Below are 22,292 nucleotides of genomic sequence, written 5' to 3' on the forward strand. Positions count from 1 at the left end.
ATTCTGTGTAGTTTAAAATTTTCGAATGACTTGTTGGTTATTATTGATTTTGGTGTAATTTTCTATTTATCCAAAGAGAAGTTTCTCTCACTATGAGGCATGAAACAAAGGTACCCCGCTCCCAGCTCTACCCTTTCCGTTACCTCATAGAGGACGCATGTATCAGAAAGAGAGGTCCCAACGGGTTTCTTAACGGGAAAACAAGAAATTTGTGGGATAATCAGTTAAAAATAATTATTTAAGAAATGCTTACGTCTATCAATGTTGATTCTTGATTCAGCCAATGCGTTGACATTATCATACAGCTCATCACTGGAAACTTCTCTTATTACTTGTTCCACGATCTCCGAGCCTTCTGAGTTGTAATCATCAATGTCGTTGTTTCTCGCTGATGGATAAGGTGGCAGATAAGTTGACGGAGGCTTGGTGCTGCTTGGGGCGTAGATCTGGGGGCATTTGGGATCCCTGGATCCTGGGTAACAAGAGCTCGGTGTCGGGGGAGCGGGACAGCGAGGATCATTTGAACCAAGGAAGCATCTCGGTTTCTCTTGCGGACATCTTGGATCATTTGATCCAGGGAAACACCTTGGCGGTTCTGGAGTGGTTATCGGCCTTGGACATCTTGGATCATTTGATCCTGGGAAACACTGAAGTTGGGTGGGTGGCGGTTGGGTTCTTGGGCAACGAGGATCGTTAGATCCGGGGAAACACCTTGGTGGTTCAGGAGTGGTCACCGGTCTGGGACATCTGGGATCGTTAGACCCTGGATAACATTGAAGCTTGGTAGTAGGGGGTTGAGTTCTAGGACAGCGAGGATCGGTTGATCCTGGGAAGCACCTTGGGGGTTCAGGAGTGGTCACTGGTCTGGGGCATCTGGGATCGTTGGATCCTGGATAACATTGAAGTTTGGTGGTAGGGGGCTGAGTTCTAGGACAGCGAGAATCGGTTGATCCTGGAAAGCACCTTGGAGGTTCAGGAGTTGTTACTTGTTTGGGACATCTTGGATCATTAGATCCGGGGAAACACCTTGGTGGTTCGGGAGTGGTAACTGGTTTGGGGCATCTAGGATCGTTTGACCCTGGGAAGCACCTCGGCGGTTCAGGGGTGGTGAAAGGTCTAGGGCACCTGGGGTCACTTGAGCCTGGATAACACTGCAGCGGAGTGGGAGAGGTGACAGGAGGAAGGTAAGTGGATGGCGATTTAGTTGAAGACTGTGGAGGCTTTGGGCATCTGGGATCGTTCGATCCAGGGTAACACTGAAGTTGTGTTACTGGTGGTTGAGTTCTCGGGCAACGAGGATCGTTGGTTCCAGGGAAGCACCTTGGTGGTTCTGGAGTGGTAACCGGTTTGAGGCATCTGGGATCATTTGATCCTGGGAAACACCTTGGTGGTTCCGGAGTGGTAACCGGTTTGGGGCATCTGGGATCGTTTGATCCTGGGAAACACCTTGGTGGTTCTGGAGTAGTTACAGGTTTTGGGCATCTAGGGTCATTGGATCCAGGGAAACACCTTGGTGGTTCTGGAGTGGTAACCGGTTTGGGGCATCTGAGATCATTTGATCCTGGGAAACACCTTGGTGGTTCCGGAGTGGTAACCGGTTTGGGGCATCTGGGATCGTTTGATCCTGGGAAACACCTTGGTGGTTCTGGAGTAGTTACAGGTTTTGGGCATCTAGGATCATTGGATCCAGGGAAACACCTTGGTGGTTCTGGAGTGGTAACCGGTTTGGGGCATCTGGGATCATTTGATCCTGGGAAACACCTTAGTGGTTCCGGAGTGGTAACCGGTTTGGGGCATCTGGGATCATTTGATCCTGGGAAACACCTTGGTGTTTCTGGAGTAGTTACAGGTTTTGGGCATCTAGGGTCATTGGATCCAGGGAAACATCTTGGAGGTTCGGGTGTGGTGATGAGTTTGGGACATCTAGGATCATTTGACCCTGGGAAACACCTTAGCGATTCGGGGGTGGTGAAAGGTCTAGGGCACCTGGGGTCACTTGAGCCAGGATAACACTGCAGTTGAGTGGGAGGGGTGTTGGGAGGAAGGTAAGTGGATGGCGATTTAGTTGAAGACTGTGGAGGTTTTGGACATTTGGGATCGTTCGATCCAGGGTAACACTGAAGTTGTGTTACTGGTGGTTGAGTTCTCGGGCAACGAGGATCGTTGGTTCCAGGGAAGCACCTTAGTGGTTCCGGAGTGGTTACAGGTTTGGGGCATCGAGGATCATTTGATCCAGGGAAACATCTAGGTGGTTCAGGAGTGGTAATTGGTTTGGGGCATCTAAAGTCATTCGAACCAGGGAAACACCTTGGTGGTTCCGGAGTGGTCGGGTCAGGTTTGGGGCATCTAGGATCAGTCGATCCAGGGAAACACCTTGGTGGTTCTGGAGTGGTCACAAGTTTGGGGCACCTAGGATCATTCGATCCGGGGAAACACCTAGGTTGTTCTGTAGTGGTAACAGGGCACCTTAGATCATTGGACCCAGGATAACATCTTAATGGAGCGGGAGTAGTGATTGGTTTAGGGCATCGAGGATCATTTGAGCCTGGGAAACATTTTAGGGGTGGTTGAGAAGTCACAGGAGGAAGATAAGTGGATGGGGTTTTAGTCGACGATGGGGAAGGTTTTGGACAGCGAGGGTCGGGTGAACCTGGGAAGCAGCTTGGACGTCTGGTTGTAGGTGTGGTTCCTGGCCTTGGACATCTCGGATCATTTGACCCAGGGTAACATTGCAGTTGTGTGACAGGTGGTTGGGTTCTTGGGCAACGAGGATCACTTGATCCAGGATAGCACCGTGGTGGTTCAGGAGTGGTTAGTGGCTTAGGACACCTGGGATCGTTGGAACCTGGATAACACCTTGGAGGTTCAGGGGTGGAGACAGGTTTAGGGCATCTCGGATCATTTGATCCAGGATAGCACTGAAGTTGTGTGACAGGTGGTTGAGTTCTTGGGCAACGAGGATCAGTTGATCCGGGATAGCACCTTGGAGGTGCAGGCGTGGTTAGTGGCTTAGGGCACCTAGGATCATTTGATCCGGGATAGCACCTTGGAGGTGCCGGAGTTGTTGTGGTCTTGGGGCACCTTGGATCATTTGATCCGGGATAGCACTGAAGCTGTGTGACTGGAGGTTGAGTTCTTGGGCAGCGAGGATCAGTTGATCCGGGATAGCACCTTGGAGGTGCCAGCGTTGTTGTGGTCTTGGGGCACTTTGGATCATTTGATCCGGGATAGCACTGAAGCTGTGTGACTGGAGGTTGAGTTCTTGGGCAGCGAGGATCAGTTGATCCGGGATAGCACCTTGGAGGTGCCGGCGTTGTTGTGGTCTTGGGGCACGTTGGATCATTTGATCCAGGATAGCACCTTGGAGGTTCGGGAGTGGTTAGTGGCTTTGGGCACCTGGGATCGTTTGATCCTGGGAAACACTTTGGTGGAGCAGGAGTAGTTTGCGGACATCTTCTGTCTGTTGATCCAGGATAGCACTTTAGCGGAGCCGGTGTGGTTACGGGAGGTAGATATGTGGAAGGTGTTTTTGTTGATGACTGAGGAGGCTGTGGACAGCGAGTATCGGCTGAACCTGGGTAGCAGATTGGAGGACTAGGTGTGGTAACTGGCTTTGGACATCTGGGATCATTTGATCCAGGGTAACACTGCAGTTGTGTGACTGGTGGTTGGGTTCTAGGGCAACGAGGATCACTTGATCCAGGATAGCACCTTGGTGGTTCAGGAGTGGATAGTGGCTTAGGGCACCTGGGATCGTTGGATCCTGGATAACACCTTGGAGGTTCGGGGGTGGTGACGGGTTTTGGACATCTCGGATCATTTGATCCAGGATAGCACTGTGGCTGTGTGACCGGTGGTTGAGTTTTTGGGCAACGAGGATCCGTTGATCCAGGATAGCACCTTGGAGGTGCCTGCGTTGTTACGGGCTTGGGGCACCTTGGATCATTTGATCCGGGATAACACTGAAGCTGTGTGACTGGTGGTTGAGTTCTTGGGCAGCGAGGATCCGTTGATCCAGGATAGCATTTTGGAGGTGCAGGAGTGGTAAGTGGCTTAGGGCACTTCGGATCATTTGATCCAGGATAGCATTGAAACTGTGTGACTGGTGGTTGAGTTTTTGGGCAACCAGGATCAGTTGATCCAGGATAGCACCTTGGAGGTGCAGGAGTGGTTAGTGGCTTAGGACACCTCGGATCATTTGATCCAGGATAGCACTGAAGCTGTGTCACCGGTGGTTGGGTTCTTGGGCAACGAGGATCCGTTGATCCAGGATAGCACCTTGGAGGAGCTGGTGTGGTTACGGGAGGTAGATATGTGGAAGGTGTTTTTGTTGATGACTGAGGAGGTTGTGGACAGCGAGGATTGGGTGAGCCTGGGTAGCAGCTTGGAGGACTAGGTGTGGTTACTGGCTTTGGACATCTGGGATCATTTGATCCAGGGTAACACTGCAGTTGTGTGACTGGTGGTTGGGTTCTAGGGCAACGAGGATCACTTGATCCAGGATAGCACCGTGGTGGTTCAGGAGTGGTTAGTGGCTTAGGGCACCTAGGATCGTTGGATCCTGGATAACACCTTGGAGGTTCGGGAGTGGTGACGGGTTTTGGACATCTCGGATCATTTGATCCAAGATAGCACTGAGGCTGTGTGACCGGTGGTTGAGTTTTTGGGCAGCGAGGATCCGTTGATCCAGGATAGCACCTTGGAGGTGCCTGCGTTGTTACGGGCTTGGGGCATCTTGGATCATTTGATCCGGGATAACACTGAAGCTGTGTGACTGGTGGTTGAGTTCTTGGGCAGCGAGGATCCGTTGATCCAGGATAGCATTTTGGAGGTGCAGGAGTGGTTAGTGGCTTAGGACACCTCGGATCATTTGATCCAGGATAGCACTGAAGCTGCGTCACCGGTGGTTGGGTTCTTGGGCAACGAGGATCCGTTGATCCAGGATAGCACCTTGGAGGTGCAGGAGTGGTTAGTGGCTTAGGACACCTCGGATCATTTGATCCAGGATAGCACTGAAGCTGTGTCACCGGTGGTTGGGTTCTTGGGCAACGAGGATCCGTTGACCCAGGATAGCACCTTGGAGGTTCAGGAGTGGTTGGTGGCTTAGGGCACCTCGGATCATTTGATCCGGGATAGCACTGAAGCTGTGTGACTGGCGGTTGAGTTCTTGGGCAACCAGGATCAGTTGATCCAGGATAGCACCTTGGAGGTGCTAAAGTGGTTAAAGGCTTTGGACATCTCGGATCATTTGATCCAGGGTAACACTGAGGTTGTGTGACCGGTGGTTGGGTTCTTGGGCAGCGAGGATCGGTGGATCCAGGATAGCACCTTGGAGGTGCAGGAGTGGTAAGTGGTTTAGGACACCTGGGATCATTTGATCCAGGGAAACACTTTGGAGGTGCGGGAGTTGTAACGGGCTTGGGGCATCTAGGATCATTTGATCCTGGGTAACATTGAAGTTGAGTAGATTGCGTAGGAGGTAGATAAGTCTGAGGAGTTTTGGTAGAAGAAGGTGGTGGTCGTGGACAACGTTGATCCGGAGATCCGGGATAGCACTGAGGAGGAGCATCAGTTGTTATTTTCGGACATCTCTGATCGGTTGACCCAGGAAAGCAACGTGGTTGCGCAGGTGTTGTTATTTTAGGACACCTAACGTCTGTTGAACCCGGAAAACAGCTAAATGGAACGGGTGTTGTGATTTGGGGGCATCTGGGGTCCGATGATCCTGGATAACATTGAAAAGGTGTCGGTGTTGGTTTTGTTTGCGGACATCTTTTATCAGTGGATCCTGGGTAGCACTGGAGTAGTGTAGGAGAAGTCACAGGCGGAAGATAAGTCGATGGTGCTTTTGTAGACGACTGTGGAGTCTGTGGACATCTGGGATCATTTGATCCGGGGAAACACCGCAGAGCTGGGGTCGTCGTGTCTTGTTGACATCTAAAGTCTGTTGAACCCGGGAAGCAGCGCAACGGAGGAGGTGTCGTGGTTTGGGGACACCTTGAATCGGTCGAGCCTGGGAAGCATCTTGGCGGAGCAGGTGTTGTTATTTTAGGACATCTGGGATCAGTTGATCCTGAATAGCATTGTGGAGGAGCAAGGGTAGTGGTTTGGGGACATCTTAAGTCTCCGGAACCAGGGAAGCAGCGCAACGGAGGAGGTGTCGTGGTTTGGGGACACCTTGAATCGGTCGAGCCTGGGTAGCATCTTGGCGGAGCAGGTGTTGTTATTTTAGGACATCTGGGATCAGTTGATCCTGAATAGCATTGTGGAGGAGCAAGGGTAGTGGTTTGGGGACATCTTAAGTCTCCGGAACCAGGGAAGCAGCGCAACGGAGGAGGTGTCGTGGTTTGGGGACACCTTGAATCGGTCGAGCCTGGGTAGCATCTTGGCGGAGCAGGTGTTGTTATTTTAGGACATCTGGGATCAGTTGATCCTGAATAGCATTGTGGAGGAGCAAGGGTGGTGGTTTGGGGACATCTTAAGTCTCCAGAACCAGGGAAGCAGCGCAACGGAGGAGGTGTCGTAGTTTGGGGACACCTTGAATCGGTCGAGCCTGGGTAGCATCTTGGCGGAGCAGGTGTCGTGGTTTGGGGACACCTTGAATCAGTTGATCCTGGGTAGCATCGTGGTGGTGGAGTTGTCGTTAGTTTGGGACATCTTGGATCAGATGATCCTGGATAGCATTGAAGCGGCGTAGGAGAAGTCACCGGAGGAAGATAAGTCGATGGTGTTTTTGTAGACGACGAAGGAGGCTGTGGGCATCTAGGATCATTAGATCCGGGGAAGCACCGCTGAGCTGGAGGTGTCGTAACTTGTGGACACCTAGAGTCCGTTGATCCTGTGTAACAATTTAGCGTAGGTTGGGTATAAGTAATTTGGGGACACCTAACGTCCTTAGATCCAGGGAAACAACGGAACGTAGTGTTTGGCACTGGTGTTGTCGTAGGTTGTGGGCATCGCGGATCTCTCGAACCAGGATAACATTGCAAAGCTGTAGTCCTTGTAGGTTGTGGGCATCGCGGATCTTTTGAACCAGGGTAGCATTGCAAAGGTTGTTGAGTTGTAGGTTGTGGGCATCGTGGGTCTTTTGAACCAGGGTAGCATTGCAAAGCCGTGGTTTTCGTAGGTTGTGGGCATCGCGGATCTTTTGAACCAGGGTAGCATTGCAAAGGTTGTTGAGTTGTAGGTTGTGGGCATCGTGGGTCTTTTGAACCAGGGTAGCATTGCAAAGCCGTGGTTTTCGTAGGTTGTGGGCATCGCGGATCTTTTGAACCAGGGTAGCATTGCAAAGGTTGTTGAGTTATAGGTTGTGGGCATCGTGGGTCTTTTGAACCAGGGTAGCATTGCAAAGGTTGTTCAGTTGTAGGTTGTGGGCATCGTGGGTCCTTTGAACCAGGGTAGCATTGCAAAGGTTGTTTAGTTGTAGGTTGTGGGCATCGTGGGTCTTTTGAACCAGGGTAGCATTGCAAAGCCGTGGTTTTCGTAGGTTGTGGGCATCGCGGATCTTTTGAACCAGGGTAGCATTGCAAAGGTTGTTGAGTTGTAGGTTGTGGGCATCGAGGGTCTTTTGAACCAGGGTAGCATTGCAAAGGTTGTTCAGTCGTAGGTTGTGGGCATCGTGGGTCTTTTGAACCAGGGTAGCATTGCAAAGGTTGTTGAGTTGTAGGTTGTGAGCATCGTGGATCTTTTGAACCAGGGTAGCATTGGAAAGCCGTGGTTTGCGTAGGTTGTGGGCATCGCGGATCTCTTGAACCAGGGTAGCATTGCAATTGTGGTTGGGTTGTAGGTTGTGAGCATCGTGAATCCGTCGATCCGGGATAGCATTGCAGAGGTGTTGGCTTAGGCTGCGGGCATCGGGGATCCTTTGAACCGGTATAGCAATCTGGCCTGCGCGTATTGTCGGTTATAATCGTTGTCTCTTGATTTAAACAGGCTCCCTGACATTTTCCCGAGCAAATCTGTAAAATTAAACCTACATTTAGAAAAAAGCCTACAAAATATCAACCAACACGATGTAACATATTCATTGTCAAAAATGAGTTCCATTTAATTATACTATGACAAACTTATGTATACTATGGTTATTCGTTCGGTAAATTTACATAATATTTTATAGGTACATTGTATCCGGAAACTAGTGGAACAAGCGGGAAACTGGTCTATATTATACTATATGACTTTGTCGTTTAACTTTTTTTGATTTGAGCTTTTGTTTTCCATATAATTCTTATTTCTCATTCGAGAACTTTCTGAAGTTGTGTGATTAATTGTTTTGATTAGTTGTCGCAATCTTTACCTCGATGTTGCAAGTCAGGAACACTTGCTCTCTGTCGGGGAACTTGAATGCGCTGATTTTATTCCAAGCAATCACTGTAGCACCAGAAGATCCAGTATCCTTTGTGGTCTGCCAGGTTGACACTAACTTCTTTTTCCTGAAAAAGCAAATAAAATTTTTAATTTACACTAAAACTGTACGCCGAAATACAACATTGATTCAACTAAAGATGATTGACGCGCACAACACGGTATCACTTCTATACACGGTGTCCGGAAACTCGTAATACAAGCGGGAAACTGGAGAATCTACACCACATGGGGAACCCTAAAAAACATAAAGTTTTTTGATTTGAGCATTTTCACAAAAAAAAAAAAAAACCAAAAAAAAATATTTTTCGGCTATTTTAGGGTTAAAGTTTTTTCTGGTGTTTAGGGTTGAACAACAGATGTTTTAACCCTGCAGAGCAGAAATATTTTATGATTACACCGGGTTAAATGAAGGGTGATTTCAAAATAATGCTTCAAATCCGAGTTTCTTCATTTGTTTTACTTTCAAATAGTTTTAATTAGTTGGGTACTTTGATCTTCAGTAATATTTTATAAGAATTTGATTAAAAAAAAAATCAACTTCAAACTCGATTTACTCGATAACGAAAGCTCAAATAAAAAAAAAATGTACTACAAAATCGACTCCAAATGTGATGTAGATTCACCAGTTTCCCGCTTGTACTACGAGTTTCCGGACACCCTGTATACGTTAACACACTTCTAATACATTAAATCTACACAGTTACCCTAATGATGGACAATGTAACGCTCTCCGAAACGTTGACTAAAGAAGGAGGAAGCGCAACAGCCAAAAAATAAATTACGATGACATAGATAGGAAGATTTTAAAAATATGTTTGTGACGTAAAATGTTTTCAAATGGATTCGCTATTTTGAACGCATTCCAAAATGAAATACGGTTTTTGAAAGCAGGCGAAAGACTCTTTCAAATTTTAATATAACAAACGGACATATAGGTATGTAAAAAGTATTAAATTTAATCATAAAGTTTTATAAAATATAAAAATTTTGATGTAAAAATTGGACGAATTTTTTCAACGGATGTTTTGCCGCTTACTGTTCATTTTTCTTGTAAACTGTAAAAATAAAACTTTAAAACGAAACTAAAAAAACATGTTTAATTACGCAAACGTACTACTTATTAAAGTAGTTGTCAGTATTTTTTCTGGTTAAAATTATTTGAAAAATATCCCAAACATTGATGAATCTTTTGCACACAGCAAGCAATATCGTTCGGTGGATTTTAAAAATATACTACCATTATTTGGAAGTGCGTATGGTAAACTTTTAAATGAAAATACAAAGCGTGGTGCACCTTCTTTCTAATACTGCTTAACACATATTATATCTCACTGTTATACAAAAGGAGATATAATAATAACATAAAAGTCGTAAATGTGCCGTTAAAGACACAAAAGTACCTACTCAAAATGCTAGAGACTTACTATAACAGAGCCCGATTCAGGACCTTGTAGAAAAATCAAGTACTCAGGTTGTATAAATTATAATTAGTGAGATCTTCAAATACGAGTAGTTAGACCAGTTAAAATATTATTAAAAAATGTATTTCGTTATGCAAAATAATAATTAATAATTAATGAACCGAGGCAGTCTAAGGAATCTCGTTGAAACAAAAGGTGCCATGAATTTAATCCGTTCGAGCTTGGAGAAATGAAATTCAGAAAGTTTTACAAAATATCACGAGTTATGGCTAAATACCTCATTGACCAGTTGGTCAAAAAGCACATGTGGAATGCGAATGTATATCAATCGAAATTTGTATAACGTTTAGGAACGCCGATCCGTAGACCAATATCCGCTAGATTTCTTATTGTAAATATCGGCTTGGCAATCGATATGTCTAACATGCTCGGGAAATCGATATAAAATTAAGTTAAACTCATCGATCCGATATTGTTAAGATATAAATTTGACCGCGCTTGACCCTAGGAGTACGGAGAGGTGATGTTACCAGCGCCATAATTTGAAAGATGTTCCACTTACTTGGGGCAACCTTCCTTGTCGGTCAGTTGCAGTTTGTTAGTGTTTCGACTATCGTAATCTTCTGCATCGTAAGCCCAGCAGTCCCTGATCCTCAGATCGTATTGCTGATTGGGATCTTTTAGGTAAACGAGGATGGACATCTCTTCTCCAATCTTGATGGTGCCCGAGAGTGGTGAGATCTGGGGTTAGAATAATTTAGCATATTATTTTATATACGTAATATATTTTTGCGTTTATTCAATTTATCCATTCTATCATTACTAACGTTTGTAGTACATACGTGGACCAAACAAGTGAATGACAGAAATAGATTAGAATTTATTTTAAAATAACAAAACAGAAATCCTTGGTTGAGAAAACAAGATATGAGACAACCTAAAGAAAACTGTCTGCTTTTGGAAGTCTTGAAGTTTTAAGCCGTCAAGAACCAAAAAATTTGAGGGGGGCCTGTGTCAAATGCTTAAACCATCTAACCATTCAACCATTTAACTTTAATAATTATAACACATATCACAATCATTTTCCGAATGCCTAGATTTATATATTTTTCTATTAAAAGTAATATACTTTTCTACACATTTCATTGTAAATATAATTTATTTTCGGCACAAAATATCGCATAAAAGTCAATGATTTGAACTTACACTAGGGAAAACTCCCTTCTGTATATCCATCCAGCACTCCACACTGCCTTGTGCAGTCGGTACGTTCACAACCTCCAACATGTCGACCACGAATGGCTTGAATACAACCGTCTTGTCAGCATCGTCTCCGCTGGAGCAAGAGATCTTCCTGGCGGTGTCCCAGATCTCCTGGACCGTATCATCAGCCTGGATGATGAGGACGTTGTCAATGGTTCCGCAGGCTTTGCAAGAAGCCTTGGATCCGCAACCCTTTAGGGGCACTGAGAAAGAGTATCTGTTCTGGTTTCCACCGTAAGGGATGAACCTAAGAAAGAAAATAATGTATTTAGAGCAATTCATCGAAGATTATTGTGTTTGGTTTTTGGATAGTAAAAAATTCCGTTATTAGTGCCTTATCTTGGCATTCTATTTTGACTGCTACCATACGACAGAGGAAACTAGATATAACTAGTATATATATATATACTATTCTCCAATGACGTATGACATACTTTATCAATACCTTAATATGATTCGAGAAGGTCTCATGTCTACATGCTGCTCTCTAGTATGACATGATAAGCTGCAAAAACTTTCCAGTTCTTCACAAATGTTCAACATAAACACCATTCCTGTTGTCCACCTTGCCAGAACACTTTCGGAGATTCCTCTTCCTTGGGTCAACCCACCGTAGGTTTTCATGGATCGCATCAGCTTCTGCTCAATTGTTAGGTCTGACCACAACCCAGACCAAAACTTGTCAGACCGGCAAATGGTGAAGGATCCTTTTGTGAACATGTCGTATTCACTTTTATCCATCCGATCTTGTAGAGCCATCATATCCTGAAGGTAGAGGTGCGCGCTCTTAGCATACAAAAAATGTCTAGCTGCGTGGAAAAAAGGGAGCATCTTGTGGACAGTGTACAAATGAAGGTTCCAATCACCAGAACGCTCTGCCTGGATGAATAGTTTTATCAAAGTGGTCATACGAAAGTATTGGACCCACAACTGTGATGTTGGACCATTCGCTTTAATTTTCTCCAAGGCACTTTTAAATTTTGCCCTTAGTATTTGGTAGGTATCAATTTCTTCTGCTGATATAGTGAGAGACCTTTCAGTGTCTCGCAGCAATTTTTCAGTCTCGTCTCGCTCCTCAGGAGTTATGTCAACCTCATAAAAAACAATGCTGGCCAGTGTGAGGTTTGCCAAAATGTGGGCTCGAACAGCTCGTGAATATGCGTGCCCATTCATATGGGTACCCATGGGTATAGGTACTAATGGGTACTTGAAATTTGAAATAGTCGTAATTATATTATAACCCTAGGATAAACCCACGATGATTAATGGATTTACTTCACAGCACAATAAAACTATAAAATGTCGCGAGAACAGTTTATTTGCATTTCACCCAAAACCCACTTATGACGGTTTTTGGTTATCTGCCATTTTTGAGAGAACCGTTTAGTCTACAGATATCAATTTAGTCTCAAATAAAAGCTTATTAAATTTACAACAACTTTATTTCATACAATATTTGACGTGAGATGCGTATTTTAGAAATTATTTTACAAAATAAGTGACCATTTCGAAAAAATTTCACTTTTTGGAAAATATTGCCTATTTTTGAAGAACTGTATCTTGAAAACCAATGGCTTTATATAGCTTGCTTTGGTCTAAAATTATAGCAAATTTAGTTAACTTTAAAAGTATGTCCATCAACTACACCGGTCAGACCCTTCCTTTACTGATATATTGAGCAAAAACTGAAAAAAATCCGAAAATTTCCTGGTTTTTTAGGTCCACCGCCGCTCGCACAGCACTTTCGAAGTTGCAAATTTTTTTTTTTAATACTGGTTTAGGTCCTAACAACATATAAAAAATTCAGAATGACTGGACCTTTTGCAAGCACGGATGTACATATTGACTGGACTATAAGTCCTTAATAACTTGAAGACAGTTTTAGAATTTTCGGAACTTTTAAGAGAAGCAAATGAATTCTGAAACAGCACGGAATCGCACCTCTATAATTTTTAATGTGATATCTCAATGCATCTAGGACAGTAGATAAAGGGATCAATTTCTTGGATTGCGTCGGGTTAGATAAGATGAATCAAATTAAGTTTGTATAATAAATCGATTGTTTGTTTACTCACTTGCACTTAGGGTCATTAAAGTAACCCTTGCTGTACACCACGCCTCCGAAAGCTTCGGCGAAGTCAATGGTGACATCCATAGATCTGTCTGTGCACTTGACATCGATGCTCTCAATGTGAGTATGGCCAATGCTGTTGGCTTGCCTGAGCTGCCTGGTACCCCTCATGAAACTTACTGTCTCTTCGAGCTCATCCTCGATGGAGAACTTTGGCTCGGAGAGAATGGACCCTATTCCGGAGTTGACCTGCTCGGCTGTTGAAGGTTCGCTGGCTGCTGATGCAATCAGCTGAAAGAAACAAATCAATTGTTAATATCGAAATTCAAGGAGGAAATATAACTAAGACAAGTGGAGAGTAGGAAAACATTAATGAAGTAGGAGTAAGAGGTACAAAAAGAAATATGAAGTAGACATTAAACCCTGATCAATTAAAGGTAATTAATATTAGAAAGGATTAAGATTATATCTGAGGGTTAATGCTAAAAGTTCGCATTTCTGTTTTTTTTTTGTATTTTGGTCGATTTAGGAACCAGAAAGTAATCTTAAATGCCTCGTATTTGAAAGTTATGTACTTGAGGATAATGTTGCCCATCTAATGATTTAAAATTTGGAAGGTCGGTATGGGTACCGCCGTCCCGGAAAACATTTATTGAATAATCAACACCACTTCCATAGATGACCGCAAGTGGTTCGCTACGTTTGGTGATTTAGCAGGGTGTCCGGGTTCATGGGGTGAGGTTTGTCTAGATTTGGAAAGACTGGTTGAGGGAGACCTTTTTACCTCTCCAGCCGGACTATCTCCACCCATTAACCTGGAACCGCAGTGGGAGGGATGTATTCACACGTCCTGTCACACCTGGACACACTGACCCCAGATTCCTACCCACTCCACATACCTTTTTCCTTCCCAGATCTTCGTCTCCTTCCTTTCCTCAAAAAAACTCTCCACACAGCATTCCCAAAGAAGACTTAAGTCATAGGTGGAAATTATTTTCCCCAAGGCCTCCTGTGTAGAGCTAATATTACAAAAGAAGTAAAAATATTGATTTAGCGTTTATTACACCAATAACCTTGACATTCCTCAAATTTATCTATTTATTGGCATAATAAAAGCTAAATCAATATTTTTACTTCTTTTGTAATATTAGCTCCACACAGGAGGCCTTGGGGAAAATAATTTCCACCTATGGCTTAAAACCCTTAAATGCATACTGTTGTAAAACTGCAACATACCGTTCAAACCACCTTTAACTCTTTGGTGTATACTTAATGCATGCCGTTTTAGAATTATCAAGTTCACGGTAATATATTTTATCGAGTGGCATCACCTTTTTTTTCTTTCGCGAATGTCAAATGTCACTTTTTCTTCAACAAAGTGAAGATTCTCGAAAATTGGTTGGAGGTTAGAATTACAGTTTGGTTTTGCTGTTATTATTTTGATTTTCTTAGGTAAGTAGATACAATAATACAATACTTATATGTAATAACTTGTATTTTTCCGGTACACTTATTAGTTTTGAGAATTTTTTTTTGGTTTTTTTTTTTTCATACGTAAATTGTTCATATTATTTTTTATTAAATACATGGTGTTGTAAATTTGCAACAATTTTTTTTAATCAAATATCATTAAAAAATTACAAATAAAATAAATTCTTTATATTTCCTTGCATATGCATGTAAATATCTACAAAATATATTTTTTTCCAGAAAATTTAATAAATCATGCATTTAAGGGTTAAGTCTTCTTTGGGGATGCTATGCGGCGAGTTTTTTTAAGCAATCTTCATTCCTCAAATTTGACAGAACATCTTATTACTAGAACATTTTATTATATTTCAACCAAAAACTATTATATTTCCATCAAATTATTTACATTTGTTTACACTAAAAATGAGGTTTTATTCCGGATATTTATATTATATTATTTTATTATATTTTAAGATACACTGTGAATTATTATTTAATTGTTTTGGACTTGATATTTATCGGTGCTTATTGTGGAGTTCAAGAAATAATCTCCAATCTCCTCAGCTATGTATTGTACTATTGCCGTAACCCGAATTCTGTTGCGGGATCTGAGTAAAGTATATATAAAATTAAAAAAACCTTTTTAATACACGTATTTGAATTACTAATTAATATTAATTGAATTCCCCATAAGGCGCGCTGTCGATGACAATGCATTTTATCAATTTTACGTTTCTCTGAAATTGGATGAAATTACAGCAGTTAACATTCTGGATTGTCGCGTTGTTATTGGCTACTAGCAGGCACAAGGGATGGCGCAACTAGGTTGAAAATGGAAAAATGATGTATTATCTTTAAAGGTTGATTTTTAAAACTTAAAAAAGCAGCTATTTTAATAACAATTGTCTAAATGTTCCAGAACCAAAGGTTACTCCATCAAAAAACAAACTTTTTAATGTGGTTTCGTCTAATTATTATAATTTATAGGCTGCATTTGTTTCTCGTTTCTCGCAAGATTAACTCGCAGATGAAAACGCATTTTGTGTATTTTTATTAAATCTTTTGTTATTTTTCTACCTAAAGTGGACAGTATTTTATGTTATAAGAAATACAAGGTGTGGTTATGTTATAACCGAGTGCGGAATGATGTCATATGGACAAGATGTGTCCATCCAGTTAATTTCCCGGATTACAAAAGTTCTTCCAAAATTAATGCCACATAAAATTATACGATTGTCATTTAATTTACATAAATTTCTCATGATTTGTTTCAACTTTAACATATTTTTAGTAAAAAATTAAATTCTGGTTTTGCAAGAGCTTTTTTACGGATGCGGTGATAATTTTAATTAATTAAATTGGTATTACAATAAAGTCTTGCAGTCGTCAAATATTTAATTAAATGGTTTTTGTATGGCGACGTTTTGCATTGAATTTTGAAAGTTTTGTATTCTTTTTCGGGAAATTTTGTTTGTCAATCTTAATATTTTTCTAAGTTTAGTCTTTTAGATGTATACCAGTTGATGAGAACCCGGCATTGCTCGATTTTAGATACAGGGTTTTCCAATAAGAGGTGTTAATTTGATATTCAATCGTAAAAGATCAATGGTTTCGTTGCTTGTGTGGCACGTAATGCTGTCTCGTTGAAAGTAAACGTTATCTAGATCAATACTATCCGATTCCGGCCATAAAAAATCATTAATAATCTCTCGATAGCGATCCATTCACCTTAACTGTTGCTCCAGCCTCATTTTAGAAAAAGTGAAGTCCAATGACTCCACTGGACCATAAACCACGCCAAACAGTCACACGTTTAGGATAGAGAGGCTTTTCAACAATAACTCTTGGGTTTTCCGAGCCCCAGATGCGACAATTTTGCTTATTAACGAAGCCACCGAGGTGGAAATGGGCCTCATCACTCAAGATGATTTGCATTTGATTCACTCAAGTGAATTTTAATAATTTCAATGCGTTGTTGAAGCGTGTATCGTTCCATTTTTATTAATGGCGTAGTTTCTACTTGTCAAATGTCAAAAAATAACAGCTTCAAAAGTAACATCTACCGAAACAGCGGGCTATTCAAAATAACACCTCTTATTGGAAAACCCTGTATATACCAGTTGACGTGTACTTGGAGTTGCTCGATTTTAGATATAATATATACCAGTTGACGTGTAGACGGCATTGCTTGATTTTTCTTTACTTTCTATAAATTATATGTATATGTAAACCTTCCGGATAAAATTCTCTAAATGAGTTTAGAATAAATGAGCGCACAGACAGACGCGGATAGAGACTTTATTTTAATATAATATAGATTAGGAAATTTTGTTGAACTTTTAAAAAATAAATGGCTTTATAATGGATTATGCTACTTTTTGAAATTTTCATGTTGAAGACAATCCTTTCTAAATTAAAAAAATCTTAAACGAATTAATTTTCAATAGTTTTTAACATTCCTCCCCTTCTTCCCATCATCGCTAACCTTGGGGAGTCTCTCTGACTCCAGACGGTTGGGAGCAGTTATTTATTTATTTAGTAGTTTTATTATAAAACATTGATATTACTAGAATTTTAAAAATAAAAAAAGTAGTCACGCAAAGCTGCTAGAAGGCAGCTTGCCTATAGGATCTACCATGTTTCTTTAATATAATAAATAAAACACTCAATAATCATTTTGTTGGTAAATTTATTTAATTTTATTTCACGACAGTGTCTATCTTCTGTGTCTTTTTCTGATTGGAGCTGCAACTTGAAATAGTAATTTCAAGTTTCCAATATTCCTTCTCTGGCTTGGGTAAATTTTATAGATAGATATTTCAAATTCAAGCTCACTTAGGCGAGTCCATTTTTATGAATTCCTCTGAGTCAGTTTGGCAAATTTTGGAGTTGGGACTCCAATATAAAACAGTTCGAAGAAAACACCAAAATAACGCTTTAAAATATAATATAGATACATTAGCTATTAAAGAAATAAGAATAATGCGGTCTTTAAAATCATTCAAAGAAAGCATCAACTTTGAATGAATTCGAATCATTTTGGATTTTTTTTTTCGATGAAATTTTGAAATTTCTTATACGTGGGATTTTCAGATGTCTCATTTATTTATCAGCTTGCTAAAGTCAGAGGTCAGGTATCAAAATTAGTTGATTTGATAATACATCAAGGATAACCGCTTTTTGCGGCCTTATTCGCAGGTTCATAAAACATCAGATGCTATGTTATTTATAAAAAAAATATAATAAGAGATCCTCATACTTTATAAAAAGCATTATGTTGGCGAAAGGTCAAGTTATCACTAACAAATAAGTCTACAGCAAGCATTTTGACCCGGAACTGAATTATAATATGCAAAAAAATTATATTTTGTCAACATTTAAAAACAAAAATCTTTGTTGAATAACACTTCTATTTATAATGAACTACCAAACCTTCAAGTCATTTCAAAGCAGGGGTAGGCTGAGAGAATGGAGCGTCGCACAACTCTATCTTTGCACACATTATTTGATTCGTTCACATTCATGCATCGTCTCTATCTGTTGTACTGACTTTTGATATGGTTTTCCCCAAATATTTTGTTCAATTGAAGTAAGGTTTCAATGATGATATGCATAACTTCTGTAATATCCTGATATTAGTGTAAGAGCTCACCATTAGATTAGATTAGATTAGCATTAGATTAGTCTATTAGGCTACCCATAGATGGCGTCAGATGTCGAGTATTACAGATACCGAGAATATGATAAATAAGTATGTAACTATGAGTACGAGAGTATGTAAGGAGGATGGTATATTCTTTTAAAATGAGAAAAAAATCAGATCTAGTAAATTTTTGATTCTGTCGGTTACAATCTTTTGGCCATCATTACGCGATATAACAATGTTACAAACGTTTATACTGTTATTCTACCTCATAGATAAATATAAAATTTATATGGTTTATGAATCTGTTTAAGAAATAGAGTCTATTATCAACCCACTGCTTTTCACATTACGAAGGTACAAATACATTTTACTGATACTTTTAATGTCCATTTTGCAAATGAAAAATTATCTGAACAATACCTTTTACTAAATTCAAAGCACTACTGGTAGATACGGAACTGGTTCATATTGCCAAAATGTGCCAAAATTGATTCTAAAATCTCAAAAATTAGAATCCTTTAATGGCCTAATTTATATAATACTTAAAACACAAATAAATAAAATAACTCACAACCGTTTGGTTTGGTTGAGTACTTTGACCTCAAATCTTATGTAATAATAGTGAGCAAAATAATTTGCGAATTCTCCAAAATATAGCAATGAGAATAATACTTAGGTGAAATAGATTTTGAAAATATGTTAAAAGAACTAAATTGACCGACAGTTAAAAAAAAGATACTGACCTTGAACGTGATGATGTTTATACATAAAATAATAAAAAACTATTAACTTACCAAAATACTTTCCAGAGGACATTATGTACAACGAGGACATTCACAGACATAACAAAATAATTTGCAATGAAATTAGACCACAAAAAAGGACAAAGCCAATAAATAAAAAGATCATGTAATAAATAATGTCAATCTAATAAGTTTTGTATGATAAAGGTCGCGCTGCCATTCCTCTAACATTTAAAACCTTATTTACTTAACCTCCGGATTAAACTAGCCGCAGACCGCAATTAGGGTAAAGATAATTGTAATTTCCTTGGAAAACCATCTTTCGTTTTATCAGGTAAATTGTAAAATTAAAACAAACAGGTGGACTAGGTTCACGAAATAGAAACTTTTTGTATGGGCATTTTCTTGGAAATACATCATGTAATCTTTATTACCTTTGGTATTTAGCATTTATGGTGCACGGAACGCAGCATCTACCCAAGAAGCATATTTGACGTCACCACATTACTAAGGCTAGTGTTTATTTCATATTGCGAAGATCCGCTGAGATAATTGTGTATTACATTGGAGAAGTATAATAATAAGTGTAGTCAAAAGTGAAAACATGACTGATTGCTCGTAAATTGCTTTTATAAATATTTTGAGGTCAAAGCGTTATCTCTAAGGATGGTGTCTTATCGTTGACAGGTGATTATTGTTATTCATGATCCTTGATAAAGGATTAGATACCCTAAATTCAACATCCGAAATATTTTGAGATGGCATTTATTTAAAATCCTATTTTGAAAATGAAAACACACATACAATAGAAAATAGTATGTTTGATGAATTGAATAGTTTTTGGTACCTGCAGTGTTCATGAGTTTTCTTTCAATTGAGTTCAAATGTTTTTTTTGTGAAACAGAACTATAAAACGTCGCATCAAAGAAGATATCATAAAAATTGATCGAAAAAAATTAATATAGGTATCTACCTATTTCTTGATTTTTGTTTAAAAATATATATGCAAAGGAGAAAATAATTTGAAAACTGTAAGAATGGACGATTAAAAGTAACCGATATCAATGACTTAGTTACTCGTAACGGAGTCGATCAATTTTCATAATTACTTATCTGTTTATATGTAAATCTAGGCTATCATCAGGACGATAAACTATCCACTAAAATAGATATGTTAATATTACATCCTATTACGTGAAGTACATTCAAATGGATGCCATATTTAATCGTTGACTCATCAGAACAGGATTTGATTGTACCACACCAGTATTTATTACTGCACCACCAGTGGCGGTTTTTTTTAAACTTCATTCGTTAAAAAAATAAAACATACATATATTGTATTATAATGTTGCCATTTAAATAGCGTGCCATTCTAATTCACAGCTTATAGATTCATACCTCTGATTGATACTGGTACTGTCCGAAATGAATCCCAAATCCCAGGTGTATTATGAATATCAGTACATATGGGACCTTCCGTCATATTTCTTAGGTTCATACAAAACATGCTAGTGGCGCCAGAGTGGTAGATCTGCAAACCTTGTGAATCTACTTGCTGCCTGAGTGCGGAGCACTTATGAGATTTTTTGAAAGTAATAGTTTTATTCAAGAATTAATAGATTTTTTTATGTATTAAGATGTTACTTTTTTAAAATAAAGAAAACAAATGGGTAAATTTATCAATTTTCGTATGTAAAACAATTTGTTGTGCCCTATTGCATTACATTATTTAGGTACAGATTTTTATTTTTTTAAATTTTTTTATTATTTTAATATAGATCATAGTTACATTAATACATACATATTTTGCAAAATATTATATTTAGGTTCATAATTGGTCATGTATACCTTATCAGGAAAGAGGAGCTCTTGTGCCTGATAAGGGAGCCACGTTTCTTACTTAGATTCAATGTTATAATATTATGTTATGTGTAAAATATAAAATAATATATATATATATATATATATATATATATATATATATATTTTAATATAAGTTTTTTTGGAAAAAAAGTTTGATTTTATTTATTTGTTCTTGTTGGTTCGTAATACAGCGCAATTCGGAAGGGAGATTATTGTAGTTGTGTTTTTTTTTATGGCTTGGTAAATATAATGGTTTTGCATTTGAGTTGTTTTAAAGATTGGCGTAATAAATTGATTTCCATTTCTCATCAGTTTGTAAAATTCTTGATATTCTGTGTTATTTTTTTCTTTACACATTTTTATAATTGAAGTTTGCTTAAATATATCATCAATATTTGGTACTGGAAACAAATTAAAAAGCAATTTTGTTGAGAAAGTAGAGTTTTTTTTAAGTATTACTATCTAGGAAAGTACGTAATATAATATGGAAAAGAATAACACAGATTATTTTTTTTCATAAATCGATGTTAATTTTTCTCTCAACTTTTTAATCCCATTGAACTCCCAATGAAATAGGTCACGAACCGCCTCTACTGCACCACACATAACTACACCATCCAACAGCCTTGAAGATGCTGTAGCCTTGAACCCCGACCTCTGACACCTCTGACCCGCACCACAGAAGTGTTCATACATATCTCACGGGTTCCCATACAATACGCATTGTGGTTTATACCGATCCTTTATGCCCCGGGCTATAAGGTATGTATTCACTAGTCTTATTTTCATATGTGAAATATCCACCATACTGACATAGATGGCTTTTAATAAATTTATCGTATAAAAACAATTTTCTAATTCGTGCAGAATTTAATTCAGCAATATCTGGCTCTGATCCAAGGATCTTAACTGCTCTACCACCAAGCTCTTCACTATAGTCATATAAACATTGTTTTTGGTAACTAACTACTCGTATAATACGCATAATACGAAAATTAATGTTACTCTTTCTTCACAGATTTTGTATTGGAGCAAGAACTTCAGGGTAAAGATTTCCCGAAGAAGAATATTGATTTATTTTTATGAAAGAGAGAAAAATTCCTGTGTTACTAACATTCTGATGATGTGTTGTGAAAACAGTTTTCAAAGAAGAGAATTGAACCCGCAAATTCCGGTTGAGAACCCGAAGCATTTCTTCAATCAGCCGCTAACCGGTCCATTTTCCATTAGTTTTTAAAAGTTTTAATATTATTGGGAAAAAAAGATTTTTAGAAATTTGTTTTATCGCTAAATTTACTTATAATGTTTTTTTTCCTGAGAGAGTACCTAACCACTATTCACTGGACAACCCAAACAGTTAAGTACCGTGTTAGTTAATGGCCAACCTAATTGTACCAAACTTCGCTGTAATTTGTAAGGTCACCTATCATGATTGCCAAGCATTT

General features: G+C 39.5%; 1 protein-coding gene across 2 annotated transcripts in view; it reads right to left on the reverse strand.

The window, feature by feature from the left end:
* Positions 1–22,292, reverse strand: part of zye (zona pellucida domain-containing protein zye) — an 81,133-nt gene that overhangs the window by 1,507 nt on the left and 57,334 nt on the right. The window contains exons 3-8 of one of the 2 annotated variants that reach the window (XM_089644652.1): positions 13,127–13,413; positions 10,995–11,298; positions 10,351–10,529; positions 8,297–8,432; positions 3,109–7,958; positions 254–3,045 (exon numbers count right to left, since the gene is read on the reverse strand). In XM_089644652.1, the coding sequence (XP_089500778.1) occupies positions 254–3,045; positions 3,109–7,958; positions 8,297–8,432; positions 10,351–10,529; positions 10,995–11,298; positions 13,127–13,413 (8,548 nt within the window). Of the gene's footprint in view, positions 1–253; positions 7,959–8,296; positions 8,433–10,350; positions 10,530–10,994; positions 11,299–13,126; positions 13,414–22,292 lie in introns of both variants that reach the window. The other variant, XM_089644650.1, reaches the window with a different exon arrangement.

Source organism: Hesperophylax consimilis, chromosome 21 (genome assembly GCF_061612785.1).
Source record: "Hesperophylax consimilis isolate HC1 chromosome 21, BYU_Hcon_1.0, whole genome shotgun sequence".
Taxonomy (NCBI): domain Eukaryota; kingdom Metazoa; phylum Arthropoda; class Insecta; order Trichoptera; family Limnephilidae; genus Hesperophylax; species Hesperophylax consimilis.